This window comes from Acinonyx jubatus, chromosome A2 (assembly GCF_027475565.1).
Source record: "Acinonyx jubatus isolate Ajub_Pintada_27869175 chromosome A2, VMU_Ajub_asm_v1.0, whole genome shotgun sequence".
NCBI classification, from domain to species: Eukaryota; Metazoa; Chordata; class Mammalia; order Carnivora; family Felidae; genus Acinonyx; species Acinonyx jubatus.
The window spans coordinates 153,632,496-153,649,923 of NC_069383.1; the positions used below are offsets into that span (position 1 = coordinate 153,632,496).

General features: G+C 49.2%; 1 protein-coding gene across 10 annotated transcripts in view; it reads right to left on the reverse strand.

Moving 5' to 3' along the window:
- CA2H19orf44 (chromosome A2 C19orf44 homolog) overlaps positions 1-17,405 on the reverse strand; it is a 20,544-nt gene extending 3,139 nt beyond the window's left edge. For 3 of the 10 annotated variants that reach the window (XM_027038242.2, XM_027038243.2, XM_027038241.2), the window contains exons 1-8: positions 17,268-17,401; positions 15,694-15,890; positions 15,433-15,596; positions 11,574-12,336; positions 9,160-9,472; positions 3,843-3,916; positions 2,489-2,903; positions 1,050-1,145 (exon numbers count right to left, since the gene is read on the reverse strand). In XM_027038242.2, coding sequence (XP_026894043.1) covers positions 1,050-1,145; positions 2,489-2,903; positions 3,843-3,916; positions 9,160-9,472; positions 11,574-12,335 — 1,660 coding nt within the window. In that variant the 5' untranslated portion in view covers position 12,336; positions 15,433-15,596; positions 15,694-15,890; positions 17,268-17,401. Of the gene's footprint in view, positions 1-1,049; positions 1,146-2,488; positions 2,904-3,842; positions 3,917-9,159; positions 9,473-11,573; positions 12,337-13,788; positions 13,886-15,432; positions 15,597-15,693; positions 17,061-17,267 lie in introns of those variants that run through there. The other 7 variants (XM_027038236.2, XM_027038234.2, XM_027038239.2 and 4 more) reach the window with 7 other exon arrangements.
- Positions 17,406-17,428: the final 23 nt, after the last annotated feature.

Genomic DNA, 17,428 nt, shown 5'->3' on the forward strand with positions numbered 1-17,428 from the left:
AAATAAGTAAACTTTGAAAAATACAATTAAAAATAAAAATAAAAGTTTTATTTAAATTCAAAATATGTTGAAAAATGGAAGCTGTGTAACTGTTAGAAATGATCATTGTCAGACTACAAGAAAACAGAAAAATCTCTGAGATAATAGCAAGCTAAATGGAAGAGTTTTTTGAAAGGATACAAACATTTCAATTGTTACAACCTGTGCATTTTTAATGTCTTCATCTTTAAAAAAATTGAAAATGGCAGGGGCGCCTAGGCTCAAGTCGGCTAAGCAGTCGACTTCGGCTCAGGTCACGATCTCACAGTCCATGAGTTCAAGCCCCGCGTCGGACTCTGTGCTGACAGCTCAGAGCCTGGAGCCTGCTTCAGCTTCTATGTCTCCCTCTCTCTCTGCCCCTCCCCACTCATACTCTGTCTCTCTCAAAACCAAATAAACGTTAAAAAATTTTTTTTGTTTTTAATTGAAAAGGGAAAAAAAAAACCCAAAAACCCAAGTCCTAGATGGACCTTTGTTTGTGCCCTGTGAGCCACCAGTGGCCCCGTGGGGACCTGATGCGGCCTGGGCTCCCCCGGCAGCTGCTGGGAGGGCCTTCCCCCTGCCCCAGGCTGGACCGGGCCTCCCTAGGACCCCACAACTCCCCCAGACTCTGAAAGGAGTCCAGGCCTGTGGCCGCCACGCTGGCTCACACGCAGGACCTGCCGAGTGTCTTCAGGGGAAAAAGCACCATGTATTCTGGATGCAAAGGCTCAGAGGGGAGCGCGCAAAATAAAAGCAGCGTGGCGGGGGTGGAGGACCTAGAGGTGTGTTACTCCCAACATTCCTGTCTTATCCGACACGGGTGTCCTTTGGCAACACGGACCAAAAGTTCTCAGACACCCAGTCTGTCGTCAGGGGTCCCAGGAACCGGGGCAGTTGCCTGTGACCATGTCACCAACAGACTCCCCAAACCCAGCACTGAAGTGGGGCAGCAGCCCTCCCGGCGGGGGCAGCCCTGCAGCTAAGGTGCGTCCACTTCACCGCAAGGACCCGCTGAGCTGTACTGTTACCTTCTATGGAGTCCGCGCTGACGACGTGGCTGGCAATGGGCACGGGGTCCACGTAGGCACCTCCCAGAGCCGGTCCGACGGCCGCCACACCGGGCCCTGTCCCAGAGACAAAGGGGGAGGGGCTGATGGGCAGGATTCAGAGTGACTTTCATCAACATATGAAATAAGCTACACGAGTCTGTGCTTTCCTCTCCCGAACAGGACAGCCACCTTCTTGCTTTGTTAACCTCCTTTACGATTTCCCCAAACCTGCCTCCGTCTTTCTGGAGGCGTCTCCTGGTACAAGTCTGCTGAGCGGGCTCAAGCCATCACCGCAGTCCGTGACATCATGCCCTCCCCTCCTTCTCCCCTCCATCCTAGGGGCCACACGAAGGCTTTGGAATGTTCCCGGGACCCTGACAAGCTGGTTGATTTAGACTGCTGTTTTCCTCTTTCGATATCAGGCCTAGTCGAGGAAAACAGCACCAGCTGGGTTTTACCAAAGGACTCTTAAGTCGCAAAATAATACAGACAGAAACGCGCACATTTGTCAACAACAGGCTACGTTGTCAGGCAGCGGGAGGACGTGGAGAGGAGCACAGAGGCTTCTACATCAGAACTGGGCCTCCACTACCCTCGAAGGCCTTCTAGTGATCTGACTTGGCACGTCTGACTGGCTTTCCTCCCCAAGAAATGAGAAAATGGTCACGACCTACCCCAGCGTGCAGCCCAGGCTGAGACACGGCTAAGCCCCCCTGAATCAAAATGAATACAGCAGGTGAGAGTGTTATACGCCCTCGTGCAGTCCAGGAATAACCCTGGCTACGCTGTGGGCAGCGACCTAGACGAGAAAAGAGAGTGGGGGGATGTTTAAAAGCAAGGGACCTTTCCACCCAGAAGGGCCAAGACTGAAACTGGAGACGAGACAGACGCCTGGAAACTCACACCGGCCATGAAGAGCAATGTCCCCTGCACCACAGAAGAGAATCCACCACAACACACCACGCCGGGACCCCCAAGCCACCTGAGGACTCGCCGTCCCAGGTGGTGGTTCCACGCTCAGTGCCGTCCCCAGGCTTGCCCTGGGCACCGCCAACATTTGGGGCTGGGTCATCTCCTGGCAGGGCCAGCCTGGGCACCGCAGGACGTTGGGCAGCATCCCTGGCCTCCGCCCAGTCATGACAGCCCGAACTGGCTCCAACCTCGCTGAGGTCCCCCGGGGGGCAGGCTCACCACAGCTGAGAACCTGATTCTGAAACCTTTCCAGATGTTTTAGAGCTCGGGGGGCAGTGGGAGACACCCAGGGTGGCTGTCCCTCGTCCTTGGAAGAGGGAACAGGGCACCGAGGCCCCCCAGCTGGTTAACAATGACAGACCCTGAAGCCTTCGTCATGCTTCCAAGGATGCCCGCGGCACGCGCCCTGGGAGCCGGCGCCTCCCCCCCGGGGCCCACACACTTACCCTCCACCCACTGGTAGGTGAAGGCAGGCTCGAGGGTCTGCACAGCCGTCTCCTTCGTGATGACTCTTGTAACGTCCCTGACTTGCTTTTTCCAAGGTTTGAGCGTTGGCAGGGGAAGGTCTGTCTTCAGGCTTGCAGAGAATTCTGACAGAGTGTCCAGCGTCCTTTCAGGAGACTCGGAACAGGCCCTTGACTCGGATGCTGTCGAATTTGGGGATTTTTCAAAATCTTCTGAGTAAGCCGAGCTCACTGTGCTGGCCGTGGGCTCCTGAGACGTTGGCCTCGGGCTGGAAGCATCCTCAGGCCCGGCAGAGGAAGCCGATGGCTCGCTCAGGCACTCTGAGATCTCGCTTCCAGTGGGAGGGCCCCCTGCCTGGGGACTTTGGCTGGATGCCTTTTCCCGCTGCCCTTCTTTCTAAAGGGAGGGTGAAAGAGGTCACGGGAAAGTGGTTTCGAACGATCAACACGCTCAAAGTACCACCGCATTAGAATGGAGTGCAGGGTACCCAGGGGGCCCAGCAGGGAAGGGTCCACGCTGGTCCTTCAGGGGTTTTGAGCAGGCCCAGTACCGTGAGCAATATTCTTGAGATGCTTTGGGGCTGCTGTATTTTAACACTGATGGTGTGAGCACGTGTAGGGGGCACGTGGTTGAAATCCGTTACAATGTCATTATTATGTATTATTAAAACAGTGCCTGCAGGTTCCATAGTGAGGAGGTTACTAATATGGCAAGAACCACAATGGGGCACTATGATGAGTACAGGTCAGTGTGGTGTTCTTATGGGGCAGTTCAAGTGGGACCCGCTTTTTTTCTTTTTTCTTTTTTTAAGTTTATCTACTATTTATTTTGAGAGAAAGGGACAGCATGAGTGGGGGAGGGGCAGAGAGGGAGAGAGAATCCACACTGTCAGCGCAGAGCCCCCACATGAGGCTCAGACTCACGAACTGTGAGATCGCGACCTGAGCCAAGGTCAAGAGTCGCACGTTCCGCCGACCGAGCCAGCCAGGCACCCCTAAGTGGGACCTGCTTTAATCACCTGCCACATTAACTAGCTTTATTCTGTTTTCACCTACATCAGGATCTCTCACCCGGGGCACTCTTGACATTTGAAGCCTAAACACTCTTTGCAGTGGGGGCTGTCCTGTGCATTGCAGGACACTGAGCGGCATCCCTGGCCGCCACCCACCAGACGCCGGCAGCAATCTCCACCCCAGTCACGATAATCAAAACTGTCTCCAGACCTGTCAAGGGTCCCCCGGGGGTTAGGCCAAGACCTACGGGCCTAAAGGAAGCACAATGCTACCAAGCGTCTCCACGTAACCTACCGTGAAAAATTAAGTTGGCTGTACTCACTTTCCGTTCCAAGTCTGAGTTCTCACTGACAGCTGGAGCCAGATCATCGAGGGATAAAAGATTGATTCGAAAATCTGTAATTAAAAATGCAACATGACATTCACTCATTTACATACCACACAGCATTTACCATTATGTCATAGGCACTGGGCTAAGTGCTAAGAATAGAAACACAGAAGCGTGCAGTCTCGGTCCTTAATAAGCCAGCACAGGGATCTACACGTGTTTTCCCTAACTAGTAAATGGTTTCCACTTTGCACCCGAGACTGTACCACAGTTAACTCAGCTCTGTCGTTATGGTGCAAAAACCACCACAGACCACGTGTAAACAAATGGATGGGGCTGGGTTCCAATAAAGCTTCATTTCGGGGCACGTGGGTGGCTCAGTCGGTTAAGCGTCCAATTCTGGATTGTGGCTGAGGTCACGATCTCACGGTTCGTGAATTCAAGCCCCTGCATCGGGCTTGCTGCTGTTGGTGTAGAGCCCCCTTTGGATCCTCTGTACCCCTTTCTCTCTGCCCCTCCCCCCAAAAAATAAACATTTTAAGTGTTTTTAATGTTTGTTTATTTTTGAGACAGAGAGAGACAGAGAGTGAGCAGGAGAGGGGCAGAGAGAGAGGGAGACACAGAATCCGAAGCAGCTCCAGGCTCCGAGCTGTCAGCACAGAGCCCGATGCGGGGCTCGAACTCACGGACCACGAGATCATGACCCGAGCCAAAGACAGACACTTGACCGGCTGAGCCACTCAGGCACCCCAACAAATAAACATTAAAAAAAAAAAGCCTCTTTAGTTATAAAAACAGACACTGAGCCAGATGAGTAGATGACAGCAACACGGTAAAGAATGTGTGGTGCCAAGTGTGTGCAAGGTAGGGGGGGTGGGGTGTGGGGACAACTCAAGCAGACATAAAACTAGACCCGAAGTGTCCTAAGTTCCCACTTAAAGCAAGTTAAGGGCACAGGAGCCCAAGGAGAACCAGCATTCGGCATGCCAGCTGGCCAGTTGCCAGTGCCTGAGACTTGGGAGTCTAGAATCCTCTGTGGAGTTCTGGTGTTCCAAACAGACCTCTGGGAACCCAACAGATGAGCCCACTCCTCTAGGTGGGTGGGCAGTGGACATCAGCCAAAGTTGGCAGCAACTTCTATTGCACAGTTCAGTTCAGGCTCTGAAACACGGGCAGGGGGCGGGGTGTGAGAGAGAGAGAGAGAGAGAGTAAGTTGGTAGGAACAGGCAAGAGTGGGGTCCTCTGGGCAGCAGGCACAGGGCTGGAGGCGAGAGAGAGAGAGAGAGAGAGACAGAGGGAGGTCCACACCACCTGCCTCCCGCACCTGCCCATCCTAAGCCCTAGAGTGAATCCCCCCGTCACCCCAGTCCTGGGGGCTCACGCCTCCTCCGAGCTCTCTGCTTCTGTCACTGCCATTCACGTGGCAGGCAGGTCCAAAGACACATCCCTGGACAAAGCGTCTGAACTAAAAGGCGTCCGGCTGGCCCAGGGCAAAGGCATAGGGGTGATTCTGAACTTGAGCACTTGGGAACAGCATTGGCACTGGCCGAGGAACATTACCGTCATGTAGGCCAACCCTAGCACGCACGCGCCTCCTGTAGCAGAGAGCCAGCTGAGGGGCTTCACAGCCACTTCTGTGGCTCTGCCCCCACTTGACAGATGAGAAAACTGAGGCACAAAGCGCCCGAGACTGCACAACCGGTAAGAGGCAGGGCCAGGACGCCCACCCAGCTACGTCAGACTCAGAATGTGCTCACCACTGCCAGCTGCCTCCCTCCCTCGAAGCTACATCTGGACAAGGGAGGGCAGGGGCTGGCCACCAGGAGAGGCCCCTCCAGGCCAGCAGTGAGGACAGAAGGGCTGCCGGGACCGGCAGTGTGGACAAACAGCAGAAAGGGAGGAACCTGGGTCTGTCACCTGCCCCACCAGCCTATACCCGTCTTCCCATCCACATGATGAGGGAGGTGACGTGGGGCCAGGGGAGCAGGGACACCCACTTACCAAACTCTCGGGCCCAAGGATCAGAGCCACTGAGGGAGTTAAAAGGGGTGTCTCACGTTGGCAGCCAAGAGCCCATCCCCCTGCGTTCTCCGACCCTAACAAGGGCACCGGAAGAAACCACCCTTCATGGCAATACTTCCCCCCAAACCCCACCCCGATAGAGCTTCTACTGCTGACCTCCCGGGGCATGAACACCCACATTAGTCTGTGATGGGATTCAGGACACGCTACCCCAAAATACAGCACCTTGGCCTACTGAATATCTCAGACGGGAGGGAACTTGAACATGGCACGTGCTGCAAGAATCCTCTGCCCTTCTCCCTTGACCTGCTGCAAGGGTCTCATGTGAGAAGTGCCCCCCCCCCCCCCCGCCGCCACCCAGAGGAAAGGAGCATCCCGTTTCCAAGACAGAGGGACCCCAAGAGGAATCACAGCAGGCCTTGCCAAGTCTGCCCCCGTTTACCACCCTTAGCTCGTTTCCTTTTGTCTGATCACGTTTTTCCAGTACCTTCCACTCCTCATCGAGCCTAGAGTAAAAACGCTCACACACTTAACTGTTTTGTTTTTTTTTTCCCAGGTCTGGTTTCCTTAGGAAGGCTCTGTGTCGCGTAAAACTTACGTTGAATATTTAACATCTATTTAATAACTGTATGCTTTTCTCTCAATCTGTCTTTTGTTGCAGAGCTCCCGCCAGGAACGTAGAAGGGTAGCAGGAAAAAGCTCTTTTTTCATCCCCTACCAGAGTCACGAGCTACGGGTCACCCAGCACACAGGGGGCAGGGCTTGTGTTGGCCTGTTTGCTATCGTCTTCTTGCTAACACAACCCTTGGCACGTGCCAGTGCCCAGCAGGCCCTCAAGACACAGTTTAGGGGCGCCTGGGTGGCTCCGTCAGTTGTGCGTCTGACTTCGGCCCAGGTCATGATCTCACAGTTCATGGGTTCGAGCCCCGCGTCGGGCTCTGTGCTGACAGGTCAGAGCCTGGAGCCTGCTTCGGATCCTGGGTCTCCCTCTCTCTCTGCCCCTCCCTGGCTCATGCTCTGTCTCTCTGTCTCTCAAAAATAAACATTAAAAAAAAATTAAAAAAATAAAGACATTTTAATTTGGGTCTCACAATGAAGCACCCCAGAGGGAAGACATTAAGTGTTGGGTACACATCTTTTCTCTTTCTCCTTTCTTTCTTAAATATGTGTAATATTGGGATAAAAATAATATTGAATAATTTGAAATAACAGAAGTGTCTAATTGTGACGGGTTAGAGATTTACTCCCTTTTCTGAATATAAAAAGGAAAGGAGGTAAATTCCTCTTTCACCAAAAGAAAAATCGCGTTGCCTTTTTGTCGTATGTGGCTCTAGGATTTTGTTTTCAGGTTATTACTCTGTAATTGGTCAGGGTTACTGAATGAAAACACTAAAGACAGAACATGGCACAAGAACAGACACTCAGATCAATGGAACAGAATAGAGAACCCAGAAATGGACCCACAAATGTATGGCCAACTAATCTTTGACAAAGCAGGAAAGAATATCCAATGGAATACAGACAGTCTCTTCAGCAAGTGGTGCTGGGAAAACTGGACAGCGACATGCAGAAAAATGAACCTGGACCACTTTCTTACACCATACACAAAAATAAACTCAAAATGGATGAAAAACCTAAACATAAGACGGGAAACCATCAAAATCCTTGAGAAGAAAGCAGGCAAAATCCTCTTTGACCTTGGCCACAGCAACTTCTTACTCATCACATCTCCAGAAGCAAGGGAGACAAAAACAAACATGAACTATTGGGACCTCATCAAAAGAAAAAGCTTCTGCACAGCGAAGGAAACCATCAGCAAAACTGAAAACCCGACGGAATGGGAGAAGATATTTGCAAACGACATATCAGATAAAGGGTTAGTATCAAAATAGATAAAGAACTTATCAAACTCAACACCCAAAATACAACCCAGTGAAGAAATGGGCAAAAGACATGAATAGACACTTCTTCAAAGAAGACGTCCAGATGGCTAACAGACACATGAAAAAATGCTCAAAATCACTCATCATCAGGGAAATACAAATCAAAACCACAATGAGATACCACCTCACACCAGTCAGAATGGCTAAAATAAAAAACTCAGGCAACAACAGATGTTGGCAAGGATGCAGAGAAAGAGGATGTCTTTTGCATTGTTGGTGGGAATGCAAGTTGGTGCAGCCACTCTGGAAAACAGTATGGAGGTTCCTCAAAAAACTAAAAATAGAACTACCCTACAACCCAGCAATTGCACTACTAGGTATTTATCCAAGGGATACAGGTGTGCTGTTTCAAAGGGACACATGCGCCCCCATGTTTATAGCAGCACTATCAACAGCCAAAGGATGGAAAGAGCCCAAATGTCCATCAATGGATGAATGGATAAAGAAGATGTATACATATATATATGACCAGAGTTCATTCTTTTTGATTGCTGAGTAATACTCCATTGTATATGTGTGTGTGTGTGTGTGTGTGTACATATACATATATATGCATATATATATGTATATATATACATATACATATATATATGCATATATATATATATGCATATATATATATATGTATATGTACACACACACACACACACACACACACACATATATATGGAGGGACCAAGTCTCTCTCTCTCACACACACACACACACACACACATATATACACATGTGTATATATATGTGTGTGTGTGTGTGTGTGTCTGTGTGTATACATATATATATATATGCATACATACACACATACAATGGATTATTACTCAGCAATCAAAAAGAATGAAATCTTGCCATTCGCAACTACGTGGATGGACTAGAGAGTATTATGCTAAGCAAAATTAGTCAGAGAAAGACAAATATCATATGACTTCACTCATATAAGGACTTCAAGACACAAAACAGGTGAATATAAGGGAAGGGAAGCAAAAATAATATAAAAACAGAGAGAGGGACAAAACTAAGAGACTCTTAAATATGGAGAATAAACAGGGTTACTGAGGGGGGGGGTGTGGGAGGGGGGATGGGCTAAATGGGTAAGAGGCATTAAGGAATCTACTCCTGAAATCATTGTTGTACCATATGCTAACTAACTTGGATGTAAATGAAAAAAAAAAAAAAAGAGCAAAAATCTGACTTGGCTCCTCCACCAGGAAAGGTGGTCAGGAAGTAGAGGGGGTGGCATGACCGATGCATTCCCCACGGCAATACCCAGTGACCCCCCCCCCCCAGGGACCCTCTACGTGGTCTTGCCCTTCCTGCCTAGGGTGACAGGTGGGCACAGGGACATGGGTTACCATTCAGGCTGTCATCGGCAGCTTCTGAGGGCGACTGATCGTGAGGCTCAGGCTCACTCCTTCCAGGGGAGAGCTTGCCATGTGGCGTCATGGAGGCTGATTTTGAAAAGGTGCCAGTGATGGACAGTGATGCTGTGCAGGCGGCTGTGTCCCCTGAAGCGTGAGTCTGTGGGGAGCGAGCTTTTGAGCGCGTGCCGCGAAGGGTCCCGTCTGCTGACTGTGAGGCTGGCAGACATGATGTCCGAAATGGCTTTGGGCCGGGAGGTTCCTCACTGGGTAGTGAAAGGATTCTTGGTTGAGTTGGGATCTGATCCTACTTTGGCGGAAATAAATGAAATCAATTATCAAACAGGTGACAAGGAAGTCCTTATCACTGAATAATGCGGCCAGAGTAGGGCAGGCCAAGGATTGGCGATCAAAGAGTTCTCTCTCTCTGGGCCCCTTTCTTTCTCTCTCTTCATCTCTAGAAGTCAAGGTACAACATTTAGACAAGATAATATTGGGACCAGAAACACTGCACAAATAATCAGAAATATCACATGGCTTTCAAACAAATTTGGTTAATTACACCATTTCTAAATTAAGGCCCCTGAGTGCATGATCTAGGAAAGCCTGAGCCTGCAGCAGAATCAAAATAAATGGGCAGATTTTTTCCCCCTTAAAATGCAGCCTTTCCGTCACTTTATACCCACTAAGATGGCTCTAGTAACAAGTGCTAGCTCTAATAACCAGCGTTGGAGAGGGTGTGGAGAAACTGGAACCCTCGTGCACTGTGGCCGGGAACGCAAAACGGCACAGCTGCTTTGGAAAAGTTTGGCACTGCTTCAGTAAGTCACACAGAGAATTACCACAGGACCCGGTAATTCCGCTGGTAGGGAGAGCCCCAAAAATTGAAAACAGGGACTCAAACAGATACGTGTATACAAATGCTCCTAACAGCACTATTCACAAATAGCCAAAGGGTGGAAAAGACCCAAATGCCCATCAGTGGATGGTGGATACAGAAGATGTAGTATATTGACACGATGGAATATTACTCGGCCATGAAAAGGAAGGAAACACTGACTCATGTTACGATGTGGATGAACCTCGAAAACATTATGCTCAGAAAAGCTGCCAGTCACACAGGACCACGTACTGGATGATTCCGTGCATGTGAAATGTCCAGAACAGGCAAATTCACGGACACAGAAAGCTGATTAGTAATTTCCAGGTGCTGGAGGGAGGGGAAAACAAGGAATGATCATTTAACAGGTACAGGGTCTCCTCAGGGGTTGATGGAAACGTTCTGGAATTAGACAGAGGTAGTACACTGGCACGACATCACGAATGGACTAAATGGCACTGAACTGTTTGTTTTAAAAATGTTAATTTGAGGGATGCCTGGATGGCTCAGTCGGTTAAGCATCCGACTCTTGATTTCAGCTCAGGTCTTATCTCCCGGTTTGTGGGTTCCAGCCCTGAGTTGGGCTCTGTGCTGACAGTGTGGAACCTACTTGAGATCCTCTCTCTCCCTCTCTCTCCGTTGCTCTCTCTCTCTCTCTCTCTCTCTCTCTCAAAATAAATATATAAACTTTAAAAAATAAAAAAGGAACGAAAGTAAAAAATGTGGATTTTAGATTATGTGAATTTCATCTCAATTTTGAAAAACAGAAACGCAGCTGTCCCAAGTTTCCTGTGCGGCACCACAATCCATCATACAAAGTGCAGGCCTCTGCTGCACACACTTACTCCAGATATTGCAAAACTGCCTAATGTCCCAAACCCTGTCACCTCGCGGCAGGCCCAAAACAGGCAGCCGTGATTGGCTGGAGCCCAACGGTTCCTTGTCAAATCCCTTCCTCAAGTAGCTTACGGGTGACGGCTGCTGTCAAGCCTTTATAAAGCGCTGTGACACAGAGTGCAGACGTGAGGCTTGGTTAAGAATAAATACACGCAGGGGCACCCGGGTGGCTCAGTCGGTTTAGCTTCCAACTTCGGCTCAGGTCATGATCTCACGGTTCATGGGTTCAAGCCCCGCGATAGGCTCTGTGCTGACAGCTAACAGCCCAGAGCCTGCTTTGGAGTCTGTGTCTCCCTCGCTCTCTGCCCCTCCCCCGCTCACATTCTGTCTCTCTCTCTCTCAAAAATAAACATTAAAAAAAAAACAACAAAGAATAAATACATGCAGGGAAGGCTGGGTGGCTCAGTTGGTTAAGCTTCCGACTCTGGCTCAGGTCACGATCTCACAGTTCGTGAATTTGAGCCCCGTGTCGGGCTCTGGGCTGACAGCTCACAGCCTGGAGCCTGCTTCAGATTCTGTGTTTCCCTCTCTCTCTCTGCCCCTTCCCTGCTCATGTGTGCTCGCTCCCTCTCTCTCTCTCTCACAAATAAATAGTAAAAAAAAAAAAAAAAAAGAATACGTAAAAACTTACCGAGAATACTTTTGTTTGTTCTTTCTCACTGACTTTGGAGCTGACGAAACGCCGATTCGTGTATGTTTCTTTTTCTCTAGAAGATTCTACCAAGCCTCCTCGCAACTCTTTCATTTCCTCCTCATCGCTGTCTGGAGAATCTAGTTTTCTAGTGGGTTTTTTCTCTTTGGGTGTTTGAAAACTCCTCTCTTTTCCACAATGTGTTTCAGGGAACCCATTTTCAACGCGTGGTTCCCTCTTCTTTAGAAACCTACTGACCTTCCCACTCTGTGTGCCGCTCCCGGCCGTGGGAGTTTCATGGGCTTGTTTCTGGGTTTTCTCTGGGCCATGTGAGGAAAGTCCGACTGTGCTCCTGGGAAGGGCTGTATCTGCGCTCCTCGGAAGACTGTCCTCGGGGGTCTTCAGGTCAGATTCCACATCAGACAAATCCGCCTGAGCTTTACGATTCATGATCTTGGTTTCCAGCTGAGCCAGTTTTGTGAGCGCAGCGCTGGCCCTGAGCTTCGAGGCAGTGATCGGGGGTCTCCCCGAAGACAGTCTGAGCCCACCCTCCACAACAGCATTCTCTTTTGGGAGTGAGTATTTTACACCCATAGTTTGGTGTCCTTTGAGAAATCTGCTGCGGCCGGGTGCTACTTGGGTAAGACTTCTACCGATTTTCAAGTTTCTGATTTCTTCCATTCTTGAATCCTCTAAGGAAAGATCACTAAAATCACCAAAAATATTGCGCGTGGGATGGTCGGTTCTTCTTCTGGAAGCCATTCTGGGGGGGGGGGGGGGTGAAGAAAGAAAACTTAGAGTAAGAATACCTACCTGGTGTTCATACCATGCATTCAAATCTCTCAAGGCCTCCCATTTTATTTATTTATTTTAAGTTTATTTGTTTTTGAGAGAGACATACACAGCGAGGAGGGGAGGGGCAGAGAGAGAGAGGGAGAGAGAATCCCAGGCAAGCTCCACAAGGTCAGTGCGGAGCCGGATGTGGGGCTCGAACTCACAAAACTGTGAGATCATGACCTGAGCCGAAACCAAGAGTCAGTCACTTAACTGACTGAGCCACCCAGGCGCCCCTCAGCACCTCCCATTTTAAAGATCAAATCTTTCTTTGCAGTCTGCCTGAAGCGCTCTCTTCAAGCCCCATGATGGCAATGAAAACGTCAACACCCAGTACCACCGGCTGAATTACCGTTCAACGCCAGGTCTTTTTTGACATTTATTTAAATTCAAATTAGTTAACACGTAGCGTGCTATTGCTTTCAGTAGGATTTAGTAATTCATCGCTTACATAGAACACCCCGTGCTCATCGAACAAGCGACCTCCTTAATGCCCATCACCCATCTAGCCCATCTGCCCACCCGCCTCCCCTCCAGCAACCCACAGTTTGTTCTCAGCGTTTAAGAGTCTCTTATGGTTTGCCTGATGCCAAGCTCTTAAAGGAGACACGCTGCACGTCAGACAGAAGAGCCAGTGCCTCTCAGCCTCCAACAGTGAGCCCGGCGCTCTGCTCAGAGCTGTATTATCTGTTTTAATCCTCATGCAACCTTGAGGCAGCTAGTGTCACCTCCCCCCGCCAGCTCCCGTTTTAAAGAGGAGGTGAAAGAAATAAAAGCACCTGAAGGTTAGGTCACCGGTTAAGGTCACCGGTCAAGGTTCCCTGGCTGGTGAGCAACAGAGCCAAATTCAAAGCTCAGGTCCGATTCCAAAGGCCCCCTTGTTCCTGACAGAGCTCCACTGCCTGGCCAGTGACACGACCACTACTCCAAGAGTCTTACTCCCCACTGGCTCCCCACATCAGCGCTCCTCCTTTATCCAAGTATCCTCAGCTCTCTCACAAGGAACTGCTTAACATCAGCCTGTGTATTTAAGGACCCTCCCCTCCGCAGAAAATCTCACTTCACTTTAAGGGTAAGACCCACCTGGGGCGCCTGGGTGGCTCAGTCGGTTGAGCATCTGACTTCGGCTCAGGCCGTGGTCTTGCAGTTTGAGAGTTCAGGCCCCGCGTCGGGCTCTGTGCTAACAAACAGCTCAGAGCCTAGAGCCTCCTTCGGATTCTGTATCTCTCTCTCTCTCTTTCCCCCTCCCCTGCTCATGCTCTGCCTCTCTCTGTCTCTCAAAAATAAATGTTAAAAAAATTTTTTTAAAAATAAAGTTTGAGGGTAAAAACCATGGCCCTGGAAGGGTGGAGGGGCTACAGACAGACACAGCAGCACCCACCCAATGTTGATCACGTGTTGTGCGCACACGCTGGTGAACAGCCTTCAGCGGGGCGGGGTCAGTGCTTTTATCATATTCTCAGTGTTCCCGCATGCCCCTGAAAGAATAAAAACGACCCACCCCAAGATTTAAAAAGGTTTCAAAGAAGTTTAAAGTCTCAAAAAAAAAAAAGATGGAAAAATATGGCATGGGTGGCTGTGCGTTTGCTGCAGCCCCTTTACTAAGGAACTCAGCAACAGCAACGAAAATGTGAAAAGCAGAGGCCCGGCACCCGGGCAATTGAAATTTGCCTCCGATTGCACTCTCAAATGCACATTGATGTGTATGCACGAGGAATGTCACAGCAGCATTGTCTGTACCCCTCAAGCACTTGAACCCATCTGAAAAGACCCGGGGAAATCCAGAAGACCACGTGCAGACAAGCGAGTGCTACGCAGCCGTGAAAAAGCAATGAGGGCGATCTGTGTGCATAATGTCGTCTCCAGCGTAATATGTGAGGCAGAAAAGACCAGGTGCACAACCACTGCTCGTTTCCATCCTGTTTGAGTGTTTTAACAAGGCCAAGTGTTATTTTGTTGTTTAAAAAGAATTCACTGTGAGACCTGAAGGAGCCTTTTTTCCCATCCCTGTCCACTTGGAAAACAATCTTACGAGGATTACCAGATTAAATACAGGACACCCAGGGACGTGAAGAAGATAAAGACTAAATAATTTTTTTTAAGAGAGAGAGCATAAGCAGGGTAGAGAAGCAGAGGGAGAGAGAGAGAGAGAGAATCTTTTTTTTTTTTTTTTTAAGTTTATGTGCTTATTTTGAGAGAGAAAGCAAGAGCACACACACACGAGCAGGGGAGGAACAAAGAGAGGAGAGAGAGAGAATCCCAAGCAGGCTCTGCACTGTCAGCACAGAGCTGGACACAGAGCTCGAACCCGCAAACTGTGAGATCATGACCTGAGCCGAAACCAAGAGTTGGACTCTTAACCAAGTAAGCCACCCTGACACCCGGGGTGAAAGAATCTTAAGCAGGCTCCATACTCAGCACGGAGCCAAATGCGGGGCTCGATCTCACAAGCCTGGGATCATGACCTAAGCTGAAGTCAAGAGTCGGACAATCAACTGACTGAGCCACCCAGGTGCCCCAATACTTGTTAAAATAGAAGTATGACCCACATATTTTTATACTAAAAAGTAGTATGTTCCAAATAGTTTCATACTAAAAAATTATTGGTTGTTTATCTCAAATTCAAATTCAACTGGGTGTCCCATACTTTTATTTGTAAAATCTGGCAACCGTCTGTCTTATGCACCTTTCAAAGCTGAACTCAGGGGCACCGAGGTGGCTCAGTCCATTAAGTGTCTGATACTTGATTTCAGCTCAGGTCACGATCTCACGGTTCGTGAGTTCCAGCCTGGCATCGGGCTCTGTGCTGACACCATGGAGCCTGGTCGAGATTCTCTCTCTTCCCCTCTCTCTGCCCCTTCCCTGCACTCGCTCTATGTCTGAAAATAAATAAATTTATTAAAAAAAAAAAAAAAAGCTGAACTCAAATGTTTTGTGAGAGGAAAAACATTGAACCCAGTCCTAAGATTCTGTCTGCAGAAGAGTGAATCGTTTTTCTTTGACTCTGTTTTTCTGCGTGGCGTACCTGCTTGCTCATCCCCATCTGGGTACTTAGAGTGCCTCGCACAGGCCTGACCACAGGGGTCAGTGAAGGCAAAACCAACCACACCTGACAGAAACAGTGCAGGAGTCCTAGCCTGTGTGATGCTGGGCAAGTTACTTGACCACTCTGTGCTTCGGCTTGCTCATCTGTAAAACGATGACAATTATTCCCTTCATAAGATTCCTATGTTCATTGTAGGACATGGAATAAATGGTAAGATTTAGATAATAGTGTTTGGAATACCTGCATTAGCGGGCTTTTAGCAGGAAGGACGTGGTAAAGAGGAAGTAGAGACTGCTGGAAAGTCAACAGCTACCTTGGTTGATATTTTTCTAACCGAGGCTCAGGAGGTGACTCAGCCCCCACCATTCTGTGGGTCAGAGGGAAAGCCCGACCACCAGGCCAGGTTTAACAGCATCTAGTTTTTCTGAAAAGTCTCCCTAGGTTTAGAAATAAATCAACAATGGTTACAACGGCAAGTTTTATGTTCTATCCATTGCATCACAACTAAAATCGATATATTTTTAAAACACAATTAAAAACAACCCTATGGGCAAAGGATATGAACAGATACCTCGCTGAAAAAAAAAGAAAACATACAAATGGCCAATAAGCACATGAAACGATGTTCAACATCACTAGCCATTAGGCAAATGCAAATCAAAACCACCAGATCCCAGTTCACAGCCACTAGAATGCCTACAATCAAAACCACAGATGGGGCGCCTGGGTGGCTCAGTCGGTTAAGTATCCAACTTCGGCTCAGATCATGATCTCATGGTTTGTGAGTTAAGCCTGAGCCCGGGCTCTGTGTTCACAGGGTGGAGCCTGGAGCCTGCTTCGGATTCTGTGTCTCCCTCCCTCTCTGCCCATCCCCCACTCGCATTCTGTCTCTCTCTCAAAAATAAACATCAAAAAAAAAAAATAAATGAATAAATTAGAAACTGTAGATAATAACAAGTGTTGCTGAGGGTGTGAAGAAATTGGTGCCCTCATACACAGTCATGGAGCATTACAATGGTACAGTCACCAACTTGGAAAACAGTCTGGCAGTTCCCATGTAGCCAAAGGTGATTGAAATGTATGCAAATGTTCATATTAATTATTATTCATAGTAGGCAAAAAGTGGAAACAACCCAAAAGTCCATTAACTAGTGAATGGATAAGAACCGAGGTCCATCCATCCAATGAAATACTATTCAGCACTAAAAAAAAGAATATGGATACATACAACAACATGCATGCATATATCTCGGACACATCATGCTAAGGGAAAGTAACCATATACTGTATGACCCCATTCATAAGGATCATCCAGAAAAGGCAACTTTATAGTCAGAAAGCGCATCAGTGGTTGCCTGGGGCTGGGAGTAGGAGCGAGGAGGGACTGCAAAGGGCCAGGAGTGATATCCTTGGGTAGACAGAAAAGTTCTAAAGCTGGATCTTGGTGACGCTTGCCCCACTTAGTAAACTTATTAAAGTAACAGAGTTGTGCACTTACAAGGGGTGGATTGTACGGTAGGTAAATGCATCCTCAATAAAGTTGTTAAAGATAAATAAACCTAACTTTGAACACACAGGCGCCTCTCACCCCATCGGGCTCTTCCCACCCCCCTCAACTGCCCCCCCCCCCCCACCGGCCTGGAGCGACCCACCCCGGACCACGATCCCAAATGGGCCCCGACGGGGAACCAGGCGTGAGGCCCCTACCCTCCCTCAGCCCGACAAGCCCAGCTCCAGAACGTTCCCCATTTCCCGCAACTCCTCTCCCAAAACCGGTCGCCAAGCCCGGCAGCAACCGGGCCAACCCCGCCAACCTCCTCCCACGATGTCCATCCGCAGAGGCCGTCGCTGCGCTCCCAGCTAGACACTCCGGCCGGATGGGACCGTTGCCCCCGGCAACTGCGCCAGGGCGGAAGAGACTACATATCCCAGCGCGCGCCGCGCCCCGAGGACCAATGGGGCCTCACGTCATAAT